Raw genomic sequence first — 26257 nt, 5'->3', positions numbered from 1 at the left:
GCAAATATACACCAGCCTCATTTTTAGATCAGATCTTTCTTACTTTATTGTACGATAAGTTTGATTAAGGTGTTTTGAAAATGAAAATGATTTAAATCTCAGAGGATTAAAGGAGAAGAAACTTGTAGGGTGAGTTTATTCTCTCCATTTGATGGTTTGTTTGTTTGTGTGTGTGTGTGTGTGTGGGTGTGTGTGCATCTTTTAGATCAGCCAAAGATATTTACTAATTTCCCTTCTATTTGAATATCTTTAAACTAGCTCATAAAAAAAATAATGTGCCATAATATTTTTTAATGTGCCAGTATTAGCCACAAAGCTGTTTTTCACTACCTGGATAAAACCAGAATATTTTTTTTAACATGCATTTCTTTTACCAGTGACAGTAAACACAGCTAAACATAGCTGGTCATGGTGTGCCAAAGAAAAATGTTATTAAATTGGTGAGATTATTCCTATAATTAGTTAACAAGGAAAAATGTAAATTGTCTCCTTTTGTTATATATTACAGATGCAGAGAAGTCGTCTAAACTAAACGGCTCGTTGTTTTAAACACACCGATTTCCCTGAAAATAAAGACAAAATGATCGATGCATGTTTTCTTTTTTTTTTAGAGGTGCATATGGAAAGATGGAGCCTAAACATGCCCTATGTGTCAGTGTCTCATGGTTGAGTTCAATGTTCCCTCTTTGTGGGTGTGTGAAATTCGCACATGTGAACACACCTCCTGCCCACCGAGAAGGGAGCCATCTGACCTTTTGCTTGTGCTGGAATTAATGAAGAGACTGTCATTTGTGATCTCCATGACTGCATGCTCATCTCACACATGCAGATGTTGTAAATGTACAGCCATGATACCTTCCTCTTTGTTCTGTTTCACATTTCCTGAAATCCCCCATTGTTTTTCTCAAAACCGTAAAGTTCAGAATTACATTTTCAGATTACACTCACTTCGAATGCGACTTCTGGCAAAATCATATTCAACTCAACATTTTTTATCTTTGCTAAAAAATCCAACGTTGTTTTCTCTTGATCATACAGACAGAGAGGGTAAAAACTCTACTGGGATATGACTACCAGCTAGATCAAAAACAGATTTGACGTACAGATTTTCCAGCTAACTGTGAATGAATGAATAAAAAGCATTTTATTACAAAGATATAGGCAAACATGTTTACAGTATGCAAATGCTAGAGGCAATCTTGAACGCACGGAGTGAAAAAATACATTACAGCAAAAAAGATCCAGAGAGTTAATTAATGAAAATCCAGTAACTTTAAACATTCCTGGATAGCCAAAGTTACAAGTCTTTGTGCACCTTGAGACCAGACACCAGGCTTTGACGTGTTTCCTGCTCAAATAGGACAAAGTGTTGCTTGGGAACAAGGCATATATGTATTGTATGGTATTGGTTTTAACAGTTTTGAGGAACTGAGTGTGAGTACTGAGATGGTTGCTTTACTTCTGTTTAATTGGAAGGCATTGGAAGTCTCTCACTGTGAAAATAGGTATTATTAAGAGAGCATTAGGAAAATAAATATGACCATGTGCCTCTCAGAGTGGGATTTAGTGCTTTAGCAATTCAGTAAAGCTGTAATGAGCAAGATTCTTGGACAATCTGCCAGTCGAACCAGTGTGCCTCCATAATGACCTGTTATATCCAGCGTTTAGGTTGCTAAACAGGAACCAAAAGACACCAGTGACATCTAGTGGCTAATCAGTGTGCCGTTACTGAAAAGTTCAAGCGTGTAATTAAACAGGTTTTTCTCATTTTTGTGCTGGAAATTACTCTGATATAGTTTTTTGTACCATGAAATTTTTGCACTATTTAGAAACTGACAAGCTTTAGAAACACATGTACGACACATTAGACATAGAAAATATCAGTCACATCATAGCAGTTTGAAATGATTGTTTACATAATGATTACTACAATGTAGAAACAAAATAAAGGTAAAACAAAATTGAAATATTAAAGTGCAAATGTATTATTTTCAAACTATATAGTAATAGAAGTAAGAAAAGGATTTATGACAAAAAAGCCACTACATTTTAAATTGTTATAAAACAATGCAAAAAGTGTGGGTGAAAGGACGTTTTTGGCATGTTTCATTTTTACGTTTTTTTGTGTGAAAGAAAACTTAACTTAAAAAAAGGAAAACACCCTAAAAAAGATTTAACCTGTAAACAGCACATCTCTGTAGCACTGGAGTGTGTGATTTACAGCATAAGGCTGCAGTTGAAACGTTCAGACGGTGTGAGCGTGCAGCAGCCCAGCAGACTGCTCTGACTGAATCCATCCCCTGTTGTCACGTTCCATGGCTCATACACTGTCACACTGCAAATAAAACACACACATGCAGGAGAAAATATCCACTTGGTCAGACGAGTGAGTTTTAATATAGTTTTAACTGGGCAATAGTAATAAACAGTAATAAACACACACACACCTGTTATATAGTTCTGTGCAGCAGGCGTGCATCTGTGAGCTGTTGGTCATGCTGGTGTTGTTGAACTCTACACTCAGCAAATGTGGGCACTCAGAATCAGGGATGTACAACATACCTAAAACAAAACAACAAAAATCCGAGTTATGGTTTTAAATGTTATGTATGTAGGTTTATTATTTGTTTTATAAAATATGCCAAACAGATACATTTGGAAGATTTAAAGATTTAGGAATCAATTCAATGTAGCTCAAAATGTTACATTTTAAAAATATTTCTGTTATGCCAGATCACTGTATAAAAATGCACATAAAGATGCAGATGAAGATAAATTGAAAGTACCTATTAAATTGTACGCAGAAATGTAGAAGATTGATCAAAAGTACTTTAAAATGTACATTTTTGCAAAGTGTATATTTTAGTGTACTATCAATAAATGTTTCTTGTTGTGTATTGTCAGTATTATGTAGTATGTAATGACATATTTCACCCATTGAACTATAGCCTATTTTCATGTAGGATATAAAGAAACACTTGACACTAAGGTGACTGATTCCTGAGTACCGTAGTTAATAATGAATAATGACTAAATCTTAATTAAGGAGTATTTTACAGATAAAGATAAATTATTACATGCCAAGTAAGTAAATATAGTGTTAGTATAATGCTTAATTGTATTATTTAACCCTCAAACTGTCAGGTACTTACTAAAAAGCTGGATTTGAACTGATTTTTAAATAGTAAATTTAAAAATGTGCTTAAAACTCTGCAGTTGTAAAAGCTAAAATAAATGTTTTTGAACTAAGAACAATGTCAGTATACAAGGTTAATATACAGTTGCTGAAAATTTAATGCACACTTTCTGTAGAAGTGGTTGTTTGATCCAACAAAGATATTTGTACTTGATGAGGAAATATATCAAACATAATACTTTATTACCGAGAACATCAAGCCTGGCTGAAGAACAGATGTTACCTGCGATACAAGCTGTCATGAAACAAGAGATGCTGCCTGCAATCAGAGCTCTGAGGCCACAGCTGGAGATATCAGATCGTCTGTCTGGAGCCATGGCAGCTGGGGAAAGAACAATTATGCCGTACAGTTAGGTGTTTAAATTTCATAGTGACATTTTGTTTATAACTTTGGCTCTGTGCTCCTACAGTATGTTTGAACCAGCAATCAGTGTGAAATGGAAATTCAGACCTTCAGCTGTAGTTCAGCGGGTTAAAACGATTAGAGGAATTAAAGGCAGTTTTATACAAGGTGCAAATGTAATTGGACTATTCCCTAAAAAGCTGTTTCATGGACAGGTGTGAGGGAAGGAGCTCTCAGTGGGGGTGAAATAGGCAACAAAACAGCTATTTCCATAAGACAGATAGTGGGAGCATTCTGGTAAAAGGGTCAAACAGGTGAGATGTGCAACATAAAAAGATAAGGACATTCAGGTAAGACAGCAGTGGTGAATCACACGATCCTATTGTAAAGAAAACCCCCTCAACATCACTCAGCCAACCTTACAGGTGGTGGGCAACTTTTACCTGAAGGATGGCGGTGGGAGGTTATTGAGAAGCAAATGGTAGCAGATTGATGCACAGGTATACATATTTCCCCAGCAGCTGAGTTTCACCAGTGCTTATTGAGGATTTGATAGGAGAAAGAAGCAATTCTGAATTCTGACACATATAGAGCTAAACTCAGCGGTCAGATTCAGATGAATACAGTAAAATTGACTGTTCAAGTAGTCCAGACATACTGTGAAAGCAAACCAGGAGCTTCAGGACTGCTACAGGCACCGAGACAGTCACCTGATCAAACTACAGACTGGAAGACCCGCAAACAAACAGCTGAAGACAGGACCACCAAAGCATCAGAAAATCTATTCTCTGGTGATGCCCATGGCTTCCAAACCTCAGACCTGTCCTTTGTAGACCAAGGACAAGTTACTATTATATTAGACTGTCCTGTTACATTTGAGCACAACGGCAGAATGACATGAAAAGTTAAAATTGACAGTTTTTTTCTTCTTACTCTTCTATAATCAAGACTTTTTGCTTATTTTCAGTCCTTTAATGCTTGAAGGATCCCTGAGCTGTGTCTGGAGAAGAAATTGTGAAGACATTTTTAAAAGTGCATTTATCAGGTTTGGCCTTGTCATTGGAAATGTCAGGACCGTTGAAATGCAGGATTGTTCATCTTTGTAACTTCTTCGCTACACTTCATCTAAATGATGTGTGGAGTTTTTTCTCAATTTAAAGTAATCATTTTTTCATAGTCACGGTCTGTTCTTTGACTGAAAAGAAGCACACAAATTAGACTTGTCCCATTACTTTATATAATAATAGTTATAAATGCGTTTGTTTAAACTTTTGATAATTTTCTGTCTATTTGAGAGTTAGGGGAATTTGGCAGCTACAAGCCCATTCAGCCCACACACTGTAACTTGCCTTAAATGTGACAGATGGGTTCCTTGTTGTGCCAACCAAAAACATCAAGGACACCCCCTCCATCCCACCCCCCAGTCTGTTCATGTGGTGGAGATACTATCAAAAAATTGTGTGCTACAATATAGTTCAGAATTTTTCCAACATCATGAAGTTTAATGTTTTTCTATTTTTTTTTTTCAGCTCAGCTTTCTTAACAGGTGTCACTCACACAGCGCTCCAATCGACATCCCCAGTGAAGCAAAGTTGGAAAATCCACACAAAGCATACGTTGCAATGGCTTCAGAATGGACCTGGAACAGAGCAAATAAATCTAGTAAAGAAAACGCATGAGGGGGGGTCATGAATTCCAAAAGCCTACATTTGCACTAATACAGTTTGATGTAAATAAATGTGTATATACCACCCTCTGGTGTTCAGCAAAAAAAATTGCGCTGGGAAAATTCACAGGCGTCACTTGCTCAATTGACTGACACCTGACTGTCGAAGTTGTCTCCAAGCATTCAGTGCAGCATCGAAATGGACAAATGGTAACATGAAAAAACAAACAAAACAAAAAAACCCTCCTACCACCGAGACACCGGCCACTACCACCAATCAGCTCATATCTGCATTTGCCAGTGACTGCACAGGTGATTGTTCAACAACAACGTGTTCGTCAGATTGGGATGCTAGAACAGATGTATCTGTGGATACTAGCCAAGTGACTAGCATAGCTGGAGACAGTCATGTGGAAAGTGATGAATGGTCTGATACTGTTCTGTAAACAGAAGGACAACTGCAGAAGATATATTTCAAAGCTGGATACATTCATGGACTCGTGTGGGACAGATATGTTGGCATCTGCACTGATGGCCGTGACTGGGAGACACGGAGCATCCACCGGCTGTTGCTACAAAGGTAATACCTGCCCATCTGAAACATGTTTTGAACACCACTGTAAAAATGGTTAACTTTGTGAAAGCCAGGCCGCTGAACTCCCGCTTATTTGCTGCGTTGTGCAATGAGATGGGCAGCGAGCATGAGACTTTATTACTCCACACAGAGGTTCGCTGGCTGTCAAGAGGGATATGATCAATATTAATCAGTGTAGTTACTGTAACCAGAAGTTATAAGTCTCTAATTTTAATCATAAACACAATAAAACCACATAAATTAATGTGGAGTGTAATTATTTTTGGTCTCAATGCGATGTCGTCTTTGTCCTCGAGGACAAGGACAAAACAGTTTTTCTTGTATTTTTTTATTTCCCTGTTTAGTTATAGCTCTCACTTCCTGTTTATTTAATGTTTTTTTAATGGCAACCAAAGTTGTTTATCCTTCCTAAATGGATAGACTGATATCTGTGAAGTTCTGCTGACTTTGTGTGGTATCGTGATGACAGATGACTGATTCACTGTTTTGTGAACAGTGACTAATCATACTGAGCAAACCAGATAGGGGAAGAACTAAAAATTAGAAGAGAAATAGTGAGAACATGAATAAAACTTACAGAAATGTATTGTTTCACATTGTTCACATATTCTGGCCCCCCTGCCTTCCTCCGGTTTATCAACTCTGACAGCTTCTGATAGGCCACAAACTCATTAAGGAATGTCTTAATGCCCATCAGTTCAGCAACAATGAAACTGTCCTCAAAGGAAACACCCATCATGAAGGAGAGAGGCATGAACACGTAGGAGCAGATGAGCTAAACAAGGGACACAAAGAAGCAGAAACAATAGAATAATAGTCACATCAAGCTGTGTTTTATTATATTTATATAAAGTTTATTTTGGAGGGTTGGTGTGTGTGTTTGTGTATATTCACTGAGAAGCTGAGCTGTGGATAGTCGAACATCCCTCCCAGCCAGGAGAGGACAGCATCAAAAAAGGCCAGCAGGGCCATGAAGGCAATGATGTTGGCTAAAACGCTGGCCACTAGTGCGATTGCACGAGATGCACCAAGGGATGCCGCCTCCAACAAATTCTTGCTTTCACTGACGAAGAAGTCAGAAAGTCAGAAAGAAGTGACAGGATGAAGCAACAGCGAAATTATGTAAACAGAGTGAATTTAAAGATTAAACTGTAGAAAACCATTGTAACCATTTGAATCAAGTAGACAATAGATGTTGTATGGTGTAGTTATCTGTGTGTTTACTGTGATCACTCTTACCCACCCCTTGTCCATTTTGACTGGTCGATTGGACCTTGAAACTGTAGTTTCAGGCCAGAACATCTTGGCAATGGCCAGAGAAGCTGGAGCAGACATTACTGTTGCTGTCAACAAGTGCGTTGCATCAACCTCAAAAGAAAGGCAACAAATGGCACAGATTCATTTTTCATTTTTTTTTTATCAAATTGTCAAATTCAGTCACAAGCCTTAAATGAAATTAGAAATGACTCCTATACATGCTATTTTTTGCATCCTGCTCTTTGAAATTGAGCATTAATAATTACAATAAATGTGACCTTTATTCAGCCATGAAGAAGAATCTCTTTTGAGAGAGAGACGTGGTCAAGATAGAGAGCATAACTTTGGATGTTTTTTTGATGTTGGGGTAAACTCTGCCCACTGTGTTGCAAAATTTAAGCTGCCCAGGTCAATAGAAAAGGATGAGAAGATAGAAATTGTGTCTTGATTTGAGTTTTCTGTTTTATTTCTGAAAATACTCAAGTATTACTTTCCAGTTCATTAAACTTCTTGTTAAACTGCTGTCCAGTTATCACATGTGAGGTTGTCTTTGAACTTCTTATAGCCAATCTTTTTTTTTTTTTTAAATCTTGTCAATCACTCTTGTATTTTCCCTCTGCGTTCCCTGTGTATACTTTTCATTGCTTTTAGTTTAGCACTTTCCCAATTCCCATTTAATTATTCAGACTTGACATGACTTTGCCTTGCGTCTGCCCTTATCCCCTTTATTTGTATTTTTATTTGTTTTTGTTTGTTTATTCACGAGAATAAAATTTTAATCAAGCGCACACAGGACAAGTTTGGGTGCCTAAACACTTTCAAAATACGCCTAACTCTGACAACCTCAACACTTCTTCAAATCCGCACCCCATCCTTTCAGCACATCCTCTTCCTCACCCCAAAGGAGATGAAGGCTCCCAAAATGGTACCAGAGATGCTGGCAAAACCCCCTGTCATCACAGCATGGATCTCTGAGAGAGTTAGCTCACTGATATATGGACGAATCAGGAGAGGTGAGTCGGTCTGATGAGAGAGATGATGATGAGGACAGACAATGGAGTCGACTGAGATTAGTTGATCAATACAGTTGACATTAGTGTACTATTGTAAATGGTTACAGTTGCTTACGTGTCCAAGGAATATATTTCCAGCTGCAGCCATTGATTCTGCTGGAGATGTTCCCATGGTAACCTGCATTATGAATCCAATCTGGGGAAAAATCAGTGACGGAATGTAAAACAGGGGAAAACTGTAATAATAATAATAATAATAATAATAATAATAATAATAATAATAATAATAATGTGATAAATATAACACTATTATTATTATTATTAATAATAATAATAATAATATAAATTCTCATTCTGTGCTGTCTGTTACTATAACAGTCAACAGTCTTTCATTTCCTATTTTTTTATGTCTTATTTCTAAAATAATGCTTTGAAACAATTCATCTGACTCCTTATACAGCATGTCTTTTTGTGTCTGTGCTCTCCTCCATTCTCACCTTACAAATGAGCCAGGCCATGAAGCCAATGTAGTAGAGCATGGAGATGACAGAGCTTAAAAATACAAGTATTGGCATCACCTGCAGAGAGTCCACAATCAGCAAAATATTTGTAATGCTTCTAGTTATGTTTATACCTTGATATTAAAAACTAGATTGTCCTTTAAACACATTTAGTCACATGTGCGCTTTCACTGGATCGTCATACCCTAAAGGCAAAGAAGTGGTCCGTGTAACTTTCACCAAACACAAACTTTGATCCGGTATCTGCGAAGGACATAAACTCCTGCATAGAGATTTTCAGTTTTCAGCAACAGAAAAAAAAAATTGTAACAGATGATTTTTTTTTTTACATTTTAAATGTAGCGTTTCCATCATCTTAACATTAAATGTCAAATATATGCAGGAGGAACATTTGTTTTAGAAAAGCAGTGATTGCTACATCTGCAAATTTATCAAAAGCAACCATACAAACCACTAAAAAAAAGGATGTCTGTGTGTTTAAATATATTTGTGTGTACACCTCTGCTTTGTTTCCAAGCCACCGCAGTGCACCTAAACCAAAAGTGGTCCTGAGAATGAGAAGACCAAAGATAAACTGCAGCCCAGTCCCAAAAAACAGCGTTTGCCAAGACCACTGCAACACACATGAAAAATACATTTGTCTATGTGCAAAAATGTGTGTGTGAATTTGTGCATTTATGCAATTGTAAGCATGTATGTCCATCTTTTACCCTGAAGGGGTGTTTGGAGAACAGGAGTGTTAAGAAGACGAACAGCAGCAAGCCGAAGAAAGATACCAGCTGTCTAGTCCCCCGCTGGGCCGTGTCCAGAGCAAGCCAGCACACCACGGCTACGAGCACTGACATATATATTATCCTGAAAGAGAAAGAAAGAGGGGAAGTGGAGGAATTCAGAGAGAAGAACACAGAAACTCTGTACAAACACTATAGTATGCAGTGTGTATTCCACGTTATGTGTATAATACTGTTATATACCTAAATTTGTGTCAGCTTAGAAACAGAACAAATACATTATTGTGCAAAATCTTGAACCAACTCTCATTTCTTTACGTTTCACTAGGATATCTGGAAATGGGTGCAGTGATTTACTAGAATGTGCAAACATAAATAAAAATACCGTACATAAGGCAAAACCAGAGTTAACGGTCAATATCTGGTCTGACCACCTGTATTCTTCAACCTGAACTCTTTGGCAGGCTTTCTTGTCATTTCTTTTAAGTACTCTTAAGGAATAGTTCTCCAGGCTTCCCGAAGGACGTTCAAAGCTAATCTTTGGATGTTGGCTGCCTTTTGTTCTGTTCTCTGTCAAGATGATCCCACAGTGCTTCTATAATGTTAATGTCCAGGCTCTGGGGATGCTAATCCTTAGCTGATTATGTTCCACTGTGTGTTTTTCTATCCAGGTATGCTTTTACTGCATCAGCAGTGTGTTTGTGATCATTATCATGCTGAAAAATGAAGCTGTTGCCAATCAGATACTTTCCAGATGGTGTTGATTGGTTGATCAGAATCTGATCATACTATTCTGACTTCATAATGTTATTTTGACAGGATCCCCAACACCACCAGCTGAAATGTGGCCCAAACCCATATTTTACAGATGGCTGTAGACACTCACAGTTGTATCTCTCTTCTAAACTCTTCCGCACATATTTACATTGAGACCAAATGATGTGTTCTTGTGACAAGCTGCTAGTAAAAAAGCATACAGTTTAGATGCAACTTACAATCTACGTTGAAGTTAAGTGGGGTTTTTTTTTAGGTGCTTGAAAGATTCATAGGTCAGTTCAAGTTCAAGTTTTATTTGTCATATGCAAGTTAGCACAGGGTCAACATTGCAATGAAATGTGTTTGACGAGCAGCAGTCACTCAGCAGCATGATACACTACAGAAAATATAATAAAATATAATAAAATAAAATATAAAAATATAAAAATAGTAAGGAGCTAAATATTAGAAAGACATGGTAAAAGAGAAAAGATGACTAATATATATGTATCTATAAATATAAATATATGTACACTGGTGATTAAATAAGAAAATCTTGAAAAGAAATATGACGGGAGGGCAGATGGGATATTGCACAGGAATGAGCAGCAGAAAATTACAGTATTGCACTTTAAATATAAATATCAATGACAATAAAGTGAAGTGACCAGGTCAGTGCTACATGGTTTAATAAAGAAAAGCGGGGGTGGGTTGGTGGGTGGTGGTGGGGGTACCCTGATCTTGACTTGCACCGGGTTGGCCGGCCTCTAGCGGCATTGGCTACCCATCACCCCTGGGACTCCCAGCCATTGGCTGTTGGTGCACCATCTAGGGTCTCCCTCCTACTCTTGCTGAGATGGGTGCTCAGATATAGCTGACAAGTTTGGCCCCAGGCCTTCAGCGTTCTTGGGGCTGCAGATGGTCCTGGATCCATCTCTGTCTGCCTCTGGCTCCTGGGGGGCATTATTGCAGGTTCTCACCCTCATTAACGAGTACATTTCGTGACAAAAACACACTCTCTTTCTCTCCCTCACACTCACACACCTGGTGTTGTATGTTTGTTTTTCTTACAGGAGTGGCAGTTGGCAATACGTTGTATATTTCTTTATTTCGCCCGCCCCCCTTTTTTCTGCTTGTCCTGCCTTAGACATTGTCATACAGTATATCACATATAATGTAATATCTGAAATGACACAAATAGAAATGAAGACATAAAGAGATAAACCCTGAACTAGAGGAGCGTGCAGAGAATTTATGTTTTTAACATGACAGTGCATTCAGACCATAATTCTGATCGCAAAAGCTGCTAGACAGAACAGGATTTTAAAAGAATGTAATATGGTTTGTAGACATTAGCCAAAGGCTGTACTGTAGGTCAAGCATTGATGTTATGAATAATAAAGCAGTATATATATTTAAATCATCGCTTACCATCTACAAGATAAAGAAAATTAAAATTATCCGGGTGGGGTGCATTTCAGCAAATCATTTTATTGTGTTTAATGCAATACTCATGTCAGTCTCACTAATCAGAAATTTTATCAGTCTGAGGATGCTGTTTTAGAAAACTAAGAAACCTTCCACATGCTGAACTGTCTCGCACATCATTCACATCAACGAGGGATTTTTGATATGCTATCTTTACAGTCCCTCACATTTTTTGTTCCTGTGTCATTATGGTGAAAAGATCAGTTCTCTCAGCCCACCTGGCCAACCCCTAGGTGCCCAGTTCCTTTGCCGTAGAAGGTGCACATGGGAGCAGAAAGGCTGAAATATGATTTGCCTCATTTCTCACCATCTGATCCCACACCAGTTCCTGCTGAGAAGGTCTCTGATAGGAGCAAGAGCCTCCCACACTTGCTCACCATATCGTTCCATCATCCAATCCCAGACCAGGAAAAAAATGGTTACCAAGGAGATGACCAGCAGCCCAACAGCCCGATGGAAGTTCACAACACATGCCGCTATCACCATGGCAACAAAGCCTGAAACAAATATAGAATCAATGTGAGTTACATCCTCGCATGACCCTCAGACTACTGACATGTTAATGAAATGTTTTTATTTAGACTACTGCATTATCTGTTTTGTATCTACCAGCGAGACATGAGGGGGTGTAGTTGATGTGAAAATGGAGTGCACAGATGACACATCTTCCAGCAGGCAAACGCTACTTAAAGGTTCATATGTATGATTCAGGACTCCAATTCTTACTTAATTCCTCGACTGAACAGGTCTGAGCTGAGAGGTTAACTAAAAGTAGTCTAGTTGCAGTAGAAAATCTAGCACACAAAAGCAATATATAGAGAATTAGTGGTGGCAAAAAAAAACAAAAACAGAAGAAACAGCTGAAATAGCTAGCTCACTGTTAGCTAGCTTTGCTAATTAGCTTAGCTAGTAACATGAATAAACAAATTCAATTCTTACCTGAACATTAAAATGCAAACTATACTATAAATAGCTAAAATGTATAGGTAAAGAAGAATGAATTAATGTATTTTATCAAAGGTGGTGTAAGATTTTTTTTTTCACTCAGAGTATGATAACTGTTTACAAATGGAATTCATGATTAAACTTTTTTTTACTCAAATAAAAGTAAAAAAGTACATGTTCTGAAATGTATTCAGCATTTAAATGTAATCCTTTTGTAACAGTCACAATGGTGTGGTGTCTCTTTAAGACAACCCGTCAAGGGTTAATGTTGTCATCAGTATGCGCCACTGACTCTCTCTGTGATTGTGTGGTGTGGACATGTGCTTGTGTAGCAACAGAGTTAGAAAATAGCTTAATGAATTTCCTCAAAATTGATGTGCTTTGTGAATAGTTGGAGCCGCCTGGTGGACCAATACCGCAACTGCAACTGTTAAAGTTCCAAATTGCTGCACAACGCATGCCTCAGCAAAGGAAAAAAACTCCCAAGCTGGTGGTAGGTACTTGTGAGTGATACTGTTGTCAATTGTGTATGTGTATTATTGAAAACATTCTTATAGTGGTAATTGTCAACATGTATTTCGATTGTAAGCAGTACTAGCATGTATCCTGAAAGTTACAGCCATTTTGATGCATGGGTAGTAACTTTATTCACGAGTAGCATTTTTAGTTAGCATGCTAAGCTAATACTCGTTAGCTAGTCGGGTGCTTTTTGACTTGCACTCAGCTCTAATGTTTCTCTATGAGATTGTGAGATTGTTCTAATTCTTTTTAACAGAACTGAAGGTTGCAGTTGCTTTACACACCTTTAATGAAGACTGTGTGCTGTTTTCTTTGTACCAGGTAGGTGCTGTTAAGTATAAGTTTTAATTGATGCTGTTGTATAGGGAAAAAAAGATGAACAATGATGATTGTTTTATAATAGAAAAGCTGTTTTCTATATGTTATTGTTGTTGTTGGTTAGGAAAAAGAAGAAAAATAAATAATACTGCTACTATACGATCACAGGTTTGGTTTCAGCTAGAACTTTTAAAAGAAAGACTTTGTTGATGTTGTGTTGTATAAATATATCTTATTCATTTGTTAAGTGTTATGTTTGGAAAGAAAAAGGAAAAAAACTCCCAAGTTGGTGAACTGAAGGTTGCAGCTGTTTCACACACTGTTAATGAAGACTGTGCTGTTTTCTTTGTACCAGTTGCCAGAATAAAGAGGGAGCCCAGAGTAAGGGCAAGTCCAGCGTTGCAGTGCCGTCCTTTCTACATAGGCATATCACACCACTTGCACAATAGACTCACAGAACAGCAACAGCTACACTTGCACGCTAGTGCATGAGGAGGGACGGGTTTTATGTTTTACCTCTCCACACACCTTTTTTTTTTGCAACGTATGGGTTGTACGAACACTGTGCTGTTTGCTAAGCTGCAGCCGTTCAACCGGGCTTATATGGTTGACAAAGAGAACGTGTATTAAAGAATACACTGTGGAATTCCCAAAGCCAGCGTGAGTGTGTATTCTTTCGACTATCCTGCTCATTGTTTTGCCGCCTGCTCTCAACCACTAAACACAACCCGACGTTACAAAATGGCGCCCGAACATATTCTCTTGGACCTCAGTGTGCAGTATCTTCGAGCAGCTGATGATTGATACATGAAAAGGTACATCGCGGCAAAGTAGATGTCTGAATATGAATTGAGTCTATCAGCGGTTTGTGATAGTGCAGGACCTGTCATCCCCCTTTGTTCTTGGGATGGACTATGATTATGGATTATGGATTATGACTCGCACTTCACTAACAATACATGTCCCAACAAGAACTGTAATTATGGATGATAACCCCCCATGTCTTGATGAACTCTGTGAAAATGGCTTTGTGGAAGCTGATCTTGAGTGTGGAACTATGACCCTGCAGAACACCCCGCAGCTCTCCCTCCATGAAAAGGCTGAAGAAGCTAACTTGGATTCTGAGGAGAGGGAAGAACTGTTGGAGTTGTTAAATAGTTTTGGTGACCTGTTTGATGGCCACCTTGGTCGCACTTCTCTGGCAGAACATGTCATTGTAACTGGGGATGCAAAGCCTGTTAACTTGCCACCATACTGCACCTCACCAGCTAAAAAGCAAATCATAGAAGAGCAAGTGGAAAAAATGCTACAGGATAACATCATCGAACCTGCATCAGGACCATAGGCAGCCCCCGTGGTCATTGTGAACAAACCCCCCCGTGAACCACGGTTCTGTGTTGACTTCCGTGGTCTAAATCAGCTGACCGTGAAGGATTCTTACCCACTCCCGCGGTGGATGAATCACTGGACTTTCTGTCGAGAGGGAAGTTTCTCACAACACTAGACCTCGCTCGAGGTTACTGGCAGGTCCCCATTGCTGAGGAAGCTAAACCAAAGACTGCTTTTATCACGCACTGTGGCCTGTTTCAGTTCAGAGTCCTTCCTTTCGGCCTGTGTAACGCCCCTGCGACTTTTCAGCGGCTTATGAACAATGTTCTAGCTGGCCTGATTTATAAGTCCTGCGCGGTGTATCTAGATGACATTGTTGTCGCATCACCGACCTTTGAGCAACACCTGCTTGACCTAAAAGAGGTCCTTGGTAGGCTTCAGTCCGCTGGCCTCTCTTTAATGCTGAGCAAATGCCAATTCTGCCTTTCAGAACTCACCTTCCTTGGTTATCGGGTTACGCCGGCTGGCATTCATCCTGACCCTGACAAGGTGATAGCCGTGACTGAGTTCAAAGTGCCGACCACAACAAAGCAGGTGCAACAGTTCCTTGGCCTAACTGGCTACTATTGCCGCTTTGTACAGGACTACGCCACTCTTCGCCCTCACTAAAAAGGACGTGCAGTTTCACTGGGATGACAAGTGCCAGGCAGCTGTGGGCTTTCTGAAACATTCTATAACCTCAGCACCAGTCCTCAGGTTCCCAGATTTTTCGCATCCATTCTTCATTCACACTGATGCATGCGATGCTGGTCTTGGAGCAGCATTAATGCAGAAAGATGAGGATGGCAAAGACGTTGCTGTGGCATTTGCTAGCCGTGCTATGCACAAATCGGAAAAGCCCTACTCAACTCCAGAGAAGGAGTGTCTGGCCGTGATCTGGGCCTTGGAACATTTCCGACCTTATGTCGAAGGCTTGCACGTAACCATTTACACTGACCACAGCAGCCTCAAGTGGTTGATGTCTCGACCAAATCCCTCTGGCAGGCTTGCTTGGTGGTCTCTTCGCCTTCAAGACTTTGACTTCAGCATTATCCACAAACCTGGAGAACGTAATAAGGTGCCAGATGCACTTTCACGTAATCCTCTACCAGATGTGGATGCCCCCATTGATCTTCTCCCTCCCTATGCCGTGATTAGGAGCATGGACCTTCGTGCTCTGCCTTCTGTAATTGTTTCAGACTGCCTGCATGTTCGTCAACTGCAGCTTGAGGACCCAGTCACAGGCTCATTGCTCAATCAGCTGGAAAGTGACCAACAAACTGGGGAGGATACTCAAGATCTGGAAAAGTGCGTTGTCCATGATGGTCTCCTCTATTTCCTCAACCCAAAAACTAAATGTGGTCTCCACCCACTCAAGCAGCTTAAACTGTTTGCTCCTACTACACTCCGTGGTTATCTGCTCAAGTATTACCACGATCATCCTACAGCCGGACATCTGGGCATTGCAAAAACGCTGGCACGCTTGCGTCTCAGATTCTTCTGGCCACACATGAACTCTGATGTGAAAAAGTATGTGGTCTCATGTTGTTCATGTCAAGCCACTAAGCCAAGTCAAAGAAAAACAGCTGGTAGGCCTGCACAATAAATCGAAAATTTATTGTCATCGCGATATCAGGCCCATCGCAAAAGACGGCGTAAACTGTGATAATTGGGTACCTTAAAATGTTTACACACGTGCTTTAAAGAATTTACCAATCAAAGAAACCCATTTACACATTTGACCAGTCGAATAATGCCTTCACGGCATTAACCAATCAAATGGATTAGAGGCCCGCTTCCTACGTAGGTGGGGCGCGAATAACGCTGCAACGAGTCAGAGTTGTAATGGCTGTGAGCAAGACGCGTGACAAGAATGCTACTGAACTCGTGGCTAAAAAAAAAAAAATAGTACCTCACTTATTTGGAGGTACTTTGGATTTGATAAAGACGACGTTCTCCAAACACAGGTACTCTGCAAAACTTGCCGAACACTCGTGTCAACCACCAGAGGAAACACGACTAATCTCCACCATCATCTTCAACCACAGAGAACTGTTTGAAGAGTTCCAGAAAGACAGGGCTAGCCAAACAAAGGTTGCTAATGTTAAGACAAAGAACGCAGCAGTCCAACAGCCGTCTCTGTATCAGAGTTTTTCAAGTGGAACAACTTATGAGAGAACGTCGAAGCGCTACAAAGAAATAACAGAGGCCATTACACATTTTTGGCTAAAGACATGCCTATAAATACAGTTAGCAGAGAGGGCTTCACCAGTCTGATACATAAAGTGGACCGGAGATACCGCATCCCCTCACGAAACTACTTTTCCCATGTCACCATTCCACAAATGTACGAAACATGCCGGAAGACCGTCATGTTTGAACTGAGCCAAGCTGAAAACTACGCAAGCACTACAGACCTATGGTCAAGTCGTACAACGGAACCACATATGAGCTTCACAGTGCACTTCCTCACCGAAGACTTTGAACTGAAAACACGGTGTCTAGAGACTGTGTATTTTCCAGACTCTCGCCCTAGTGAAAATATAGCCCATGTATCACGTGAGGTGTTAGCCAGCTGGGATCTTAAAGAAGACCGACAAGTGTGCATCACCACAGACAACGGTGCCAATGTTGTGAGAGCCACGGAGCTAAACAACTGGGTCAGACTTCAGTGTTTTGGACACAGGCTACACCTTGCAATCGGTACGTTTTATTCAAGGCAGATCTTTTTAGCAATGAAAATGTGCTATACATTATTATCAAATTGATATTGATAAGGATAATGTTACCTTTTTTAGACAACTTTAGTTATAAATTTCGATTAGTTTAAAAAAAAAAGGTTTTAAACATGACAGTTTTTTTGTTTCCTCTTCTTTCTCCAGAAAATTCTATCAAAGATGATTCCCGCATTGCCTGAGCCATTGGACTTTGCAAAAAGTTAGTTGGACATTTTTGCCACAGCTGGAAAGCAAAGATGGCTCTGAAAAAAGCACAGCAGAAGTTCAACCTCCCAGAGCACACACTCATCACAGAATGCCCAACCAGGTGGGGTTCCAGGCAGAAGATGATTGAGAGAGTCCTGGAGCAGCAGCGGGCCATTTCTGATGTCATCTCAGCAGACAAGAAATCAAGACACTTGATTCCTACTTGGCAGGATCTTGAGGTACTGGAGTCTGTCAACCAGGCATTACACCCCCTGCAAGACTTTACAGATGCCCTGTCTGGTGAGAGTTACGTTAGTGTTTCATATGTAAAACCAGTCCTTCATCTGATGAAGACGTCGGTGCTTGCAGAGAAGGAAGAAGAAAATCCTTGAGTACCTGATTACTAAATATGAAAATCCAGCTACCCAGGAACTTCTTGACATGGCGTGCTTCATGGATCCCAGATTTAAATTCAGCTACATCAGCACTGATCGAGTCTCAGACATCAAGACCTGAGTGATGTCAGAAATGGAAGCAGTGGCACAGAAGGTATTCATGCATGCTTATATATAAAACCTTTCAATTCATATTTACTCCAAAATGTTTACTTTTCCTATAATGTGCTTTCTGTTCCAGGAGAGAAGCTCCGCTGAACCAGAGGCCCAGACAAATGATCCGCCCAATCGTCACCTGAAGAAGGCAAAAAAGTCACTGGGCAGTTTCTTCAAGGCAGCTCCAATCCCTACCTCCTCTTTTATGCATCTCTCACAAGCTGTTGAAGCTGAGCTTAACAGCTACTTGCTATCCACGGCCATAGACAGTGAGGAAGACCCCTTGGCATGGTGGAAACTCCACAAAATGACATTCCCACAGCTAAGCAAGCTTGCAAGGAAGTATCTCTGCATACCTGCAAGTAGCTCACCTTCAGAGAGACTTTTTAGTACATCAGGAAACATAGTAACATGTCAGCACACATGTTTAAAACCTTGGAGAGTAAACATGTTGGTTTTCCTTACCAAGAACTTGCCATGAAAAACATTCACTCAGGAAAGATGAATGCAAGATAGAGAAAGCTTCTTTTTTTTTTAAGTACAAACATACACTACCTACATTGTTCTTAATTGTTGATAATATTAGTCTTGGCCAGTACGACCACAAAGGTAGACAATTGTTCTTTGGTGTGTTCCCACAGCAAACAAGTTCTTACCTATAGTTTAATCTAGTAAAGTTTCCACTCCAGTTTTGACTTACATCATAACTACTTGGTGGGTGGTAAAATGATGAACAACTGCATAGAGATAATTTGCAGTATAATTTAAGTTATGTTTATTTAAAACTAATTATAGAGACCGGGAAGGATGTCTTTCAGAATTCAAGCCTCAGAAAATTTTTTATGGGGGCAATGTTTCAATGTTAAAGTGCACTTTGTTGTTACACTGCTAATACAGCAGCTTTCTTTAAATAAAACTGTTGCAGTAAAACGGAAATTATGTATTCATTTTTTGTTTGTTTGTTTTGCTATTTATTTTATCGCAAGTCATATCGTTATCGCAATATTGATCACAGTTATCGCACATCGCAGGTTTTCCTAATATCGTGCAGCCCTAACAGCAGGCCTTATGGTCCCTATCCAGCCACAAAGACCATGGGAGTACGCTGGGGTGGACTATGTTGGCCCACTGCCCCACACACAAAGAGGGAATGCTTATATCCTTGTTTTTGTGGACTATTTCTCAAAATGGATCGAGGTGAGTGCTGTGAGAGAAGCCACTGCTCAAGTTGCTGCGAACAAGTTCATTACTGACATTTATGCTCGACATGGTTCTCCCTCCTACCTTATTTCTGATAGGGGAACGCCTTTCGTCAGTGAACTCTCGCATGTTTGTTGACTCTTGGGACTGAACACAGACTAACGACTGCATACCATCCTCAAACTAATGCGATTGAGCGTGTGAACCGCACTTTGAAAACGGCCATTCAAGCATATGTTGGAAATGAGCACACTTCCTGGGACAAATATCTTCCCCAGATCTGTTTTGCACTGCACACTGCGCCTCATGAGAGCACAAGCCTGAGCCCGTCCATGATGCTGTATGGGCAAGAGTTGGACACGCCCTTGGACCTTGTCACTCAACCCTCCTGGGACGGACTGAGTGACCCTGAAACGCCTTACTCAGATAACCTGAGAGCTTCACTTCGGGATGCTCATGAACATGCTCGCTTGGTGCTCGAAGAGAGTCATAAAAGGCAAAAGCACTACTATGATCTGAGACGTCGCACAGTCTCTTATGAAGTTGGAGACCTCGTCAGAGTAAAGTCGCACCCAAAATCAGATGCATTGTCCAACTTTTCTGCAAAGTTGGCCCCCCTTTACACTGGTCCCTGCCGCATCTCCAAGAGGATGTCTGATGTGAATTACTGTCTCACCACAGTGGACACTGGGGAGAAAGTTGGAGTTTTTCATGTTGCAAACCTGCAACCATTCTACACCTGGGACACAGCTTTATCTGGCAAGCATGCAAAGCTAAAGGCTGCAGCAGCTTTGGATCTCGGTCCCCCGGACAGCAGCTTGCCTCCTGCTCTTTCAGTCCCAGGCCGCAATGACTGTGACGCTGTTGACACAACCCCCATTGTCTCTAGAGACACCCCTGCTGAGACTGACTTTGACTGTACTGACACTGTCCCGCTTTTTGGGGACCAGAACTCTTTCCAAGAGACTGCTGACATTGCTCTGGAGACAGAGGTTAACAGTTCACCTCCTGCTGACAATGGGTGTGCTGTTAGAGGTTCTTATAACCTCAGACCAAGACGAGTTCCTAGAGTCACCACTGACTGGTCAGTCAATAGGTGGACCAACCCTTTTCATAGTGACATATTTGACCTAAAGTGACCTTATTTGCTTTTTGATGTGTTTCATGTGGTCTACCGTTGTAACAGGACCGTTGTTTGAGTTTTCTACAATTCATGTTGGCAATGTTTTCATGTTTTGGTACTGTGTTCCTACTGACTGTTGCAGTTTTTGAAAAAGAGAAACGCAATGTAAGAAAAAAAGGGAATTTCATTCTGTAATTGTCCTGGCTGTGTTTATTTTATTTCTATAACATTTATTTAAATGGACATTCACCATGTGGGACACTGTCATGTATGCCAGTTTGTCATTATTGCACTGCACATTTCCCTGTTTTGGTTTCAACATCTTATCCTGCTGACCATGTATGGAGGCTGGTTAAGTCTGGCCTGTACCTTTGCTGTGTTCGGCTGGGGACAGCCTTTGTTTAACCCGGGGGGAATATGTAACAGTCACAATAGTGTGGTGTCTCTTTAAGACAACCCGTCAAGGGTTAATGTTGTCATCAGTATGCGCCACTGACTCTCTCTGTGATTGTGTGGACATGTGCTTGCACGCTAGTGCATGAGGAGGGACGGGTTTTATGTTTTACCTCTCCACACACCTTTTTTTTGCAACGTATGGGTTGTACGAACACTGTGCGCTGTTTGTTAAGCTGCAGCTATTCAACCGGGCTTATATGGTTGACGAAGAGAACGTGTATTAAAGAATACGCTGTGGAATTCCCAAAGCCAGCGTGAGTGTGTATTCTTTCGACTATCCTGCTAAGTGTTTTGCCGCCTCCTCTCAACCACTAAACACAACCTGACGTTACACTTTGAAGGACTTTTAAGGCAGCTATTTATGTGTTAAGCTAACAGACAAACGTTTTCATTTCCTGTTATGACACTGCTAAAAGTACTTACAGCTATTTATTTATGCACAGCTTTTTAAAGGTCCAGCCATAGGTCTGGCCACTGCCACCAACACATTAATTCTTTTCTTTTTCAGCCAGACTTTTGTATATTTGCTGTTTGATACAATTTGGGCCAAGCTTTAAGTGTTGGATAGATGACCTCACATTTGGTTTCATAATACTTGGTATACAGAGGAGTTTATGTTCAGCTGCAAGGTATGGGGCACCTTTTGTAAACTGAAACATGCTGCAATTAACAGCAGCATTTTTTCACGTTTATCTCAAAAGCTTACAAAAACATGTTTTTTCGAGTCATTTTTTACAACATTTACTAAAATATTTGTAACTTTTTATATCTAAAATACAATTTTAAATGTTAAATCTAAATATTATGTTTAAAATTAAATGTTAAAAGTTAAATCTTAGTATTATATTTAAATCTAAATGTTAAATCTAAATGTTACGAGAAACTAAATATTTAGCTAACATGCAAATTTATTGTATGGGTCAACGCAAATACCAAAATAAAAGCTTTGCTAAAAACTCCAGCGCTAAGGTGTGCCGATAGTGATCAGGTTGTGTGTCTGCTCTCCCCTGACAGTACGTCAGTGATGTCCAGCGATTTAGCTGCTGAGGGTGCACTACTGCTGAACCTTTGCATGGCCGGCAAAATGGCTCATGGCAGTGAGATGTGACCATCAGGGGAGAGCAGACACACAACCTGCACACTTTAGCACTGGAGTTTTTCGCAAAGCTTTTATTTTGGTATTTCCGTTGACCCATACAATAAATTTGCAAGTTAGCTAAATATTTAGTTTCCCTATACATTTAGAGTTCACATTTAGATTGAAATATAATATTTAGATTTAATATTTAAAATTGTATTTTAAATATATATATTCAGTTTACAAACAGTGCCTCTTAGCAAGGTGCACCGGTTCTGTGGTGTCAGAACAAGCCCATATCATGACTCCACCACCATGCTTGAAAGCTGGTGTGAGGTGTTTGCAGTGTTGCCAACTTAGCGACTTTGTCACTATATTTAGCGAGTTTTCAGACCCCCTAGCGACTTTTTTTCTAAAAAAAAGTCGCTAAAAAAAGACGTGAAAGACATTACAAAAAACAATAATTGCTAAAAGAAATTTAATTTGTAGTTCTAAATAAATTCTAAATGCATTTAGGACGTTTTTTGCTCACTTTATGTCTCATCCACGATGTTATTTCTCTCTCCAACAACGTAGGTTACAATTACATTAGCATGACCAATTATGCAAATTAGGTGATGACGTCATTTAGCGACTTCTAGCGACTTTTAGGACAGCCAATAGCGATTTTCCTTACTGAGGAGTTGGCAACACTGGGTGTTTGCGTTGATATGTTGTGCTTGGTTTTTGCCTGATGTGATGCTGTGCATTATGGTTAGACCAGTGGTTCTTAACCTTGTTGGAGGTACCGAACCCCACCAGTTTCATATGCAAATTCACTGAACCCCTCTTTAGTGAAAAATAAAATATGATTTTTTTCAAATTCAAGACGTAGATATGTTTTTTACTGGTGCACAAAATGAGCTGTGCATGTCACGACGGAGGCTCTGCTCAAACCCCTGAGACTGACTCACCGAACCCCTAGGGTTCGATCGAACCCAGGTTAAGAACCACTGGGTTAGACATTTCCACTTTCGTCTCATCTACCAAAGGACAGCGTTCAATAGGTTTTTTTGGTTTATTCAGATGCAGCTTTAGAAACCTAAGCTGTGCTGCAGTGTTCTTTGTTGAGGGAAAAAGCTCTCTCCTGGCAGCCCTTCTAAACAAGTCAGTTGTTCAGTTTTTTCCACTAATTGTAATGTCATGAATTTTAACACTTTACTTTTCTTTAATTTTTTTTTTTTTTTTCAATAAATGTTTTTTTCTGAGTATTGTCTGGTTTGACCTTGGGGTGAACTGATGGGGATGTCCATTCCTGGGAAGATTGTGCCTTTGTGTTAACACACACCTGAATGCTACAGACCAGCAAACTGCCAAAAACTGCAGAGGTGCTCAGGCTTGCTGATCATCAGTTAATCAAGTACATCTGATTAGCAGCACCTGCCTGCTAACTACCCTTGCTATAGAAGCATCAAGGGTATAATAAATTTTCAGCACCACTCTAAAAAAAACAATTTTTTTAAAATGATGGTATGTTTTTTTTTCCCTTTTAGGTCTACATCAATTTACTACAATCAAGTGTAATAACCACAACAAATTGAAACACTGTAAGATCATCTTTTATATGTTATTGGTCCCTTCATTTATATTCAAATCAGTTTGATATCACGAATGTGTGTGAAGTAATCAGTAGCAAGCCTGTTCTAAAGTGGAAGAACAGAGCATTAAGTAAAGATATTTGTTTTTAAGATGTAGACAGTGAAAGTAAAAGGATGTCAGAAAAATTGCGAAGTAAATTACTGCAAAGTATAATAGCATAGTGTTTGTATTTTGTTACCGCCCACTAATTTTTAATCAAGTATAGGAGCAGTTTAACTTTTAGCTAGCAAGCAGTTAGCTAATAGTAAACGTTAGCTGAGGCTAGAAGCAAGACTGTGAGCTAAATATAATTGTAAAAAATGCATTTTAACATGTGTTTAGTTGAAGACATTTGAACTTGAAAATTGTTGAGAATGGGCTTTTGAGTCTGTCTGTCACGGCTGTGGGGGTTCACGTGAAAAAGGCTGGAAACCATAGAATGTACTTTAAAGCCTGTGCACGCTAAAAAGATCATTTTACATTTCAATTCCCTTCTCATGACAAGGTGTTTTGAGCTGGAATCTCTTATCTACTAAAGATGAATTGAGATGAAAAAACGTGTTTCATTAAAGCTCATATTATCTACATGTACTCCACACACTCCTATCCTGAATTTTTGAATGTTGGCACTCACCACTAGATGTGTTCAGTACTCACCACCTGGCAGAAAAGCAGGTTTGGGGTCATCATCAGTGCTAAAACATTAACTAAACTTTTAACCTTTGATACAGTCAAAGGTTAACAAGGCAGGTGTTTTGAAAATCAGATATCAGATAAGGGACTCAGATAATGGAATAAATAATTGCCTATATTTTGGTGTGTTGTTATCTTTGAATCAATAAGGTGTCACGGTACCATTCGTGGGACGCGAAATGTCATTTTGTGTCTGCCTGGACAGACCTCGACAAGTCCTTTTAGTACACACCGCACATACTCTGATAAACCAAGTCTTGATTTTTCCACTGACAATGAAAGTGATTTATAGTAAATTAAACTTTTATTTTTTTCAGTCTGTTCCACAAAAACATGCTCACATCAATCTGCTCTAAAGGCAAAGAACATGCACGTCCACTCACCTGTCAGGCTAATTTGTAAATTTAACAGCCCTTTACAACTCTGTACAAAATTAGAAATAGATTCTCCTTTTATGCCTTTGTATTTTAGCCCTATGCGGCACAACTATAACCTACTTAGGGACCTGAGTTACACTTTAACAGATACAAACACAGACAATTTACCAGCAGCTAAAACTAGCTGGATAATCAGGTGAATCTGGTCTTTGTGCTTTGCCATATAGCCCTGGAGTGCCTCCACTTTCTTTTCCAGCAAGCTGTTGACACACAGATAAGAGGAGTAAGGAGAGAGGTCATAAATGTTAGATCAAAAGGCTCACGGAAGAAAAGCTGGTGATTCAGAAGAAATGAAGAAACACTCTTTTTGGTTAGAGAATGAGAAAGGAAAAACCTCTTGTTGTGTTGTCCCGTCTTTGCCGATGCATCGTCTATACCTTCAGATGAGATTTCCACATCAGTGGATATGTGCTGCTGTTCCTGTCACACATGTATTGAGGATCATTCATATTAGAAATTTAGCAGAGAGGACCCAGAAGCAGTCAACAATCTTGTCTTACATGGATGTTTGGTCAGTGCGGCAAAAAAAGATCAAGAAAAGGATGGGGAGGGTAGAGTCTGTCAGAGAAAGCTGACTGGTGACACACTGGTGCACAGAACTGGCAGGAAAGCCCACTTTGAGACTGCAGTGACTGAAGTTCTTGAATGGGATTGTTTACACAGCTCTTGCACAATGACATTCTTCTTCAAACCCTAGACAAAGATTAATTTTTCCTTTTGCACAATGACCATCGATTTTTTTCATTCTTTCTGTATTATTTGTCGGGTCATTTTAGTTTGTTTTTATTACTGATTAAAAGGATTTCGATATTATTAGTTTCTTCGTTTTAGTTTTAAAAATGTATTTAGATGGGGCATTTTTCCAGTTATAGGATTTAAGAAGTTCAAAACAGAGTGAACTTCCTATTTGTTTGCCCAACACAAACACACCAGTGCCACCTCAGTGTTTGTTTTTTTGAGAAATTTGGTTGATTTTAATGACTGAAAATGAAGACATTCCTGTATATTTATTTTGTTTTATTTAGGTTTTTTAGTTAACTGCAATCACTGTGCCAAGGTTGAATCTCCATGTGTTGGCTGTAGGTGTAAATATGCCACTCTAGCTCAAAAAACATTTGAGTTGGTTTAGTCATCCTCAGAAGCCTCAAAGTTAATTGTCAACTTCAGTAAAAGTCAGAAGATAGATGTTCTTTTAATTATTAAATATAAAACAAACAGACAAACGTAGCTCAAACCATCTTGTAATTGAAATGATCAAAAGAGTTCCAGTTCTTTTAAGATTGTTTTATGCCTTACTTACCTCTGATTCAAAGGCCTCATTGTCATTTCCTTGTTTTCCATCCTTATTTTCTATTATATCCAGCTCCATTTCCTTGCTCTTCATAGACTGTATGTCAGGCACTTACTGGAAGACTTTAACCCCACCTGTCCCAACCTTTTCCCCTCCCTTCCTCTTTCAACT

At 39.6% G+C, this 26257-nt stretch overlaps 1 protein-coding gene across 1 annotated transcript; it reads right to left on the bottom strand.

Moving 5' to 3' along the window:
- Positions 1–1349: 1349 nt before the first annotated feature.
- Positions 1350–26215, bottom strand: LOC102777543 (solute carrier family 28 member 3-like). Its single transcript, XM_087848730.1, has 17 exons — positions 26096–26215; positions 25130–25215; positions 24904–24995; positions 11874–12063; positions 9302–9446; positions 9091–9204; positions 8776–8853; positions 8568–8648; positions 8186–8266; positions 7955–8080; positions 7044–7168; positions 6695–6863; positions 6378–6575; positions 5097–5178; positions 3420–3518; positions 2448–2562; positions 1350–2335 (listed from the first exon to the last, which is right to left on the bottom strand). The coding sequence occupies exons 1-17, from the start codon at positions 26177–26179 to the stop codon at positions 2218–2220; spliced, it is 1983 nt and encodes a 660-aa protein (XP_087704856.1). The 5' UTR covers positions 26180–26215; the 3' UTR covers positions 1350–2217.
- Positions 26216–26257: the final 42 nt, after the last annotated feature.

This window comes from Neolamprologus brichardi, chromosome 12 (assembly GCF_056152115.1).
Source record: "Neolamprologus brichardi isolate AB-2024 chromosome 12, ASM5615211v1, whole genome shotgun sequence".
NCBI lineage: Eukaryota > Metazoa > Chordata > Actinopteri > Cichliformes > Cichlidae > Neolamprologus > Neolamprologus brichardi.
Note: the sequence above shows the minus strand (reverse complement) of the source record. Positions and strands in the feature narration are given on the sequence as shown.

What these genes read in the sequence shown, in the direction of transcription:
- LOC102777543 (XM_087848730.1), bottom strand. Translation starts at nt 26,179, where the DNA reads ATGAAGAGCAAGGAAATGGAGCTGGATATAATAGAAAATAAGGATGGA. An exon ending in GGCTTGGAAACAAAGCAGAG is followed by an intron (nt 8,854 to 9,090) that starts GTGTACACACAA and finishes ATCTCTATGCAG; the next exon opens with GAGTTTATGTCCTTCGCAGA. An exon ending in GAGCCTTCATCTCCTTTGGG is followed by an intron (nt 7,169 to 7,954) that starts GTGAGGAAGAGG and finishes CTTTCTTTTGAG; the next exon opens with GTTGATGCAACGCACTTGTT.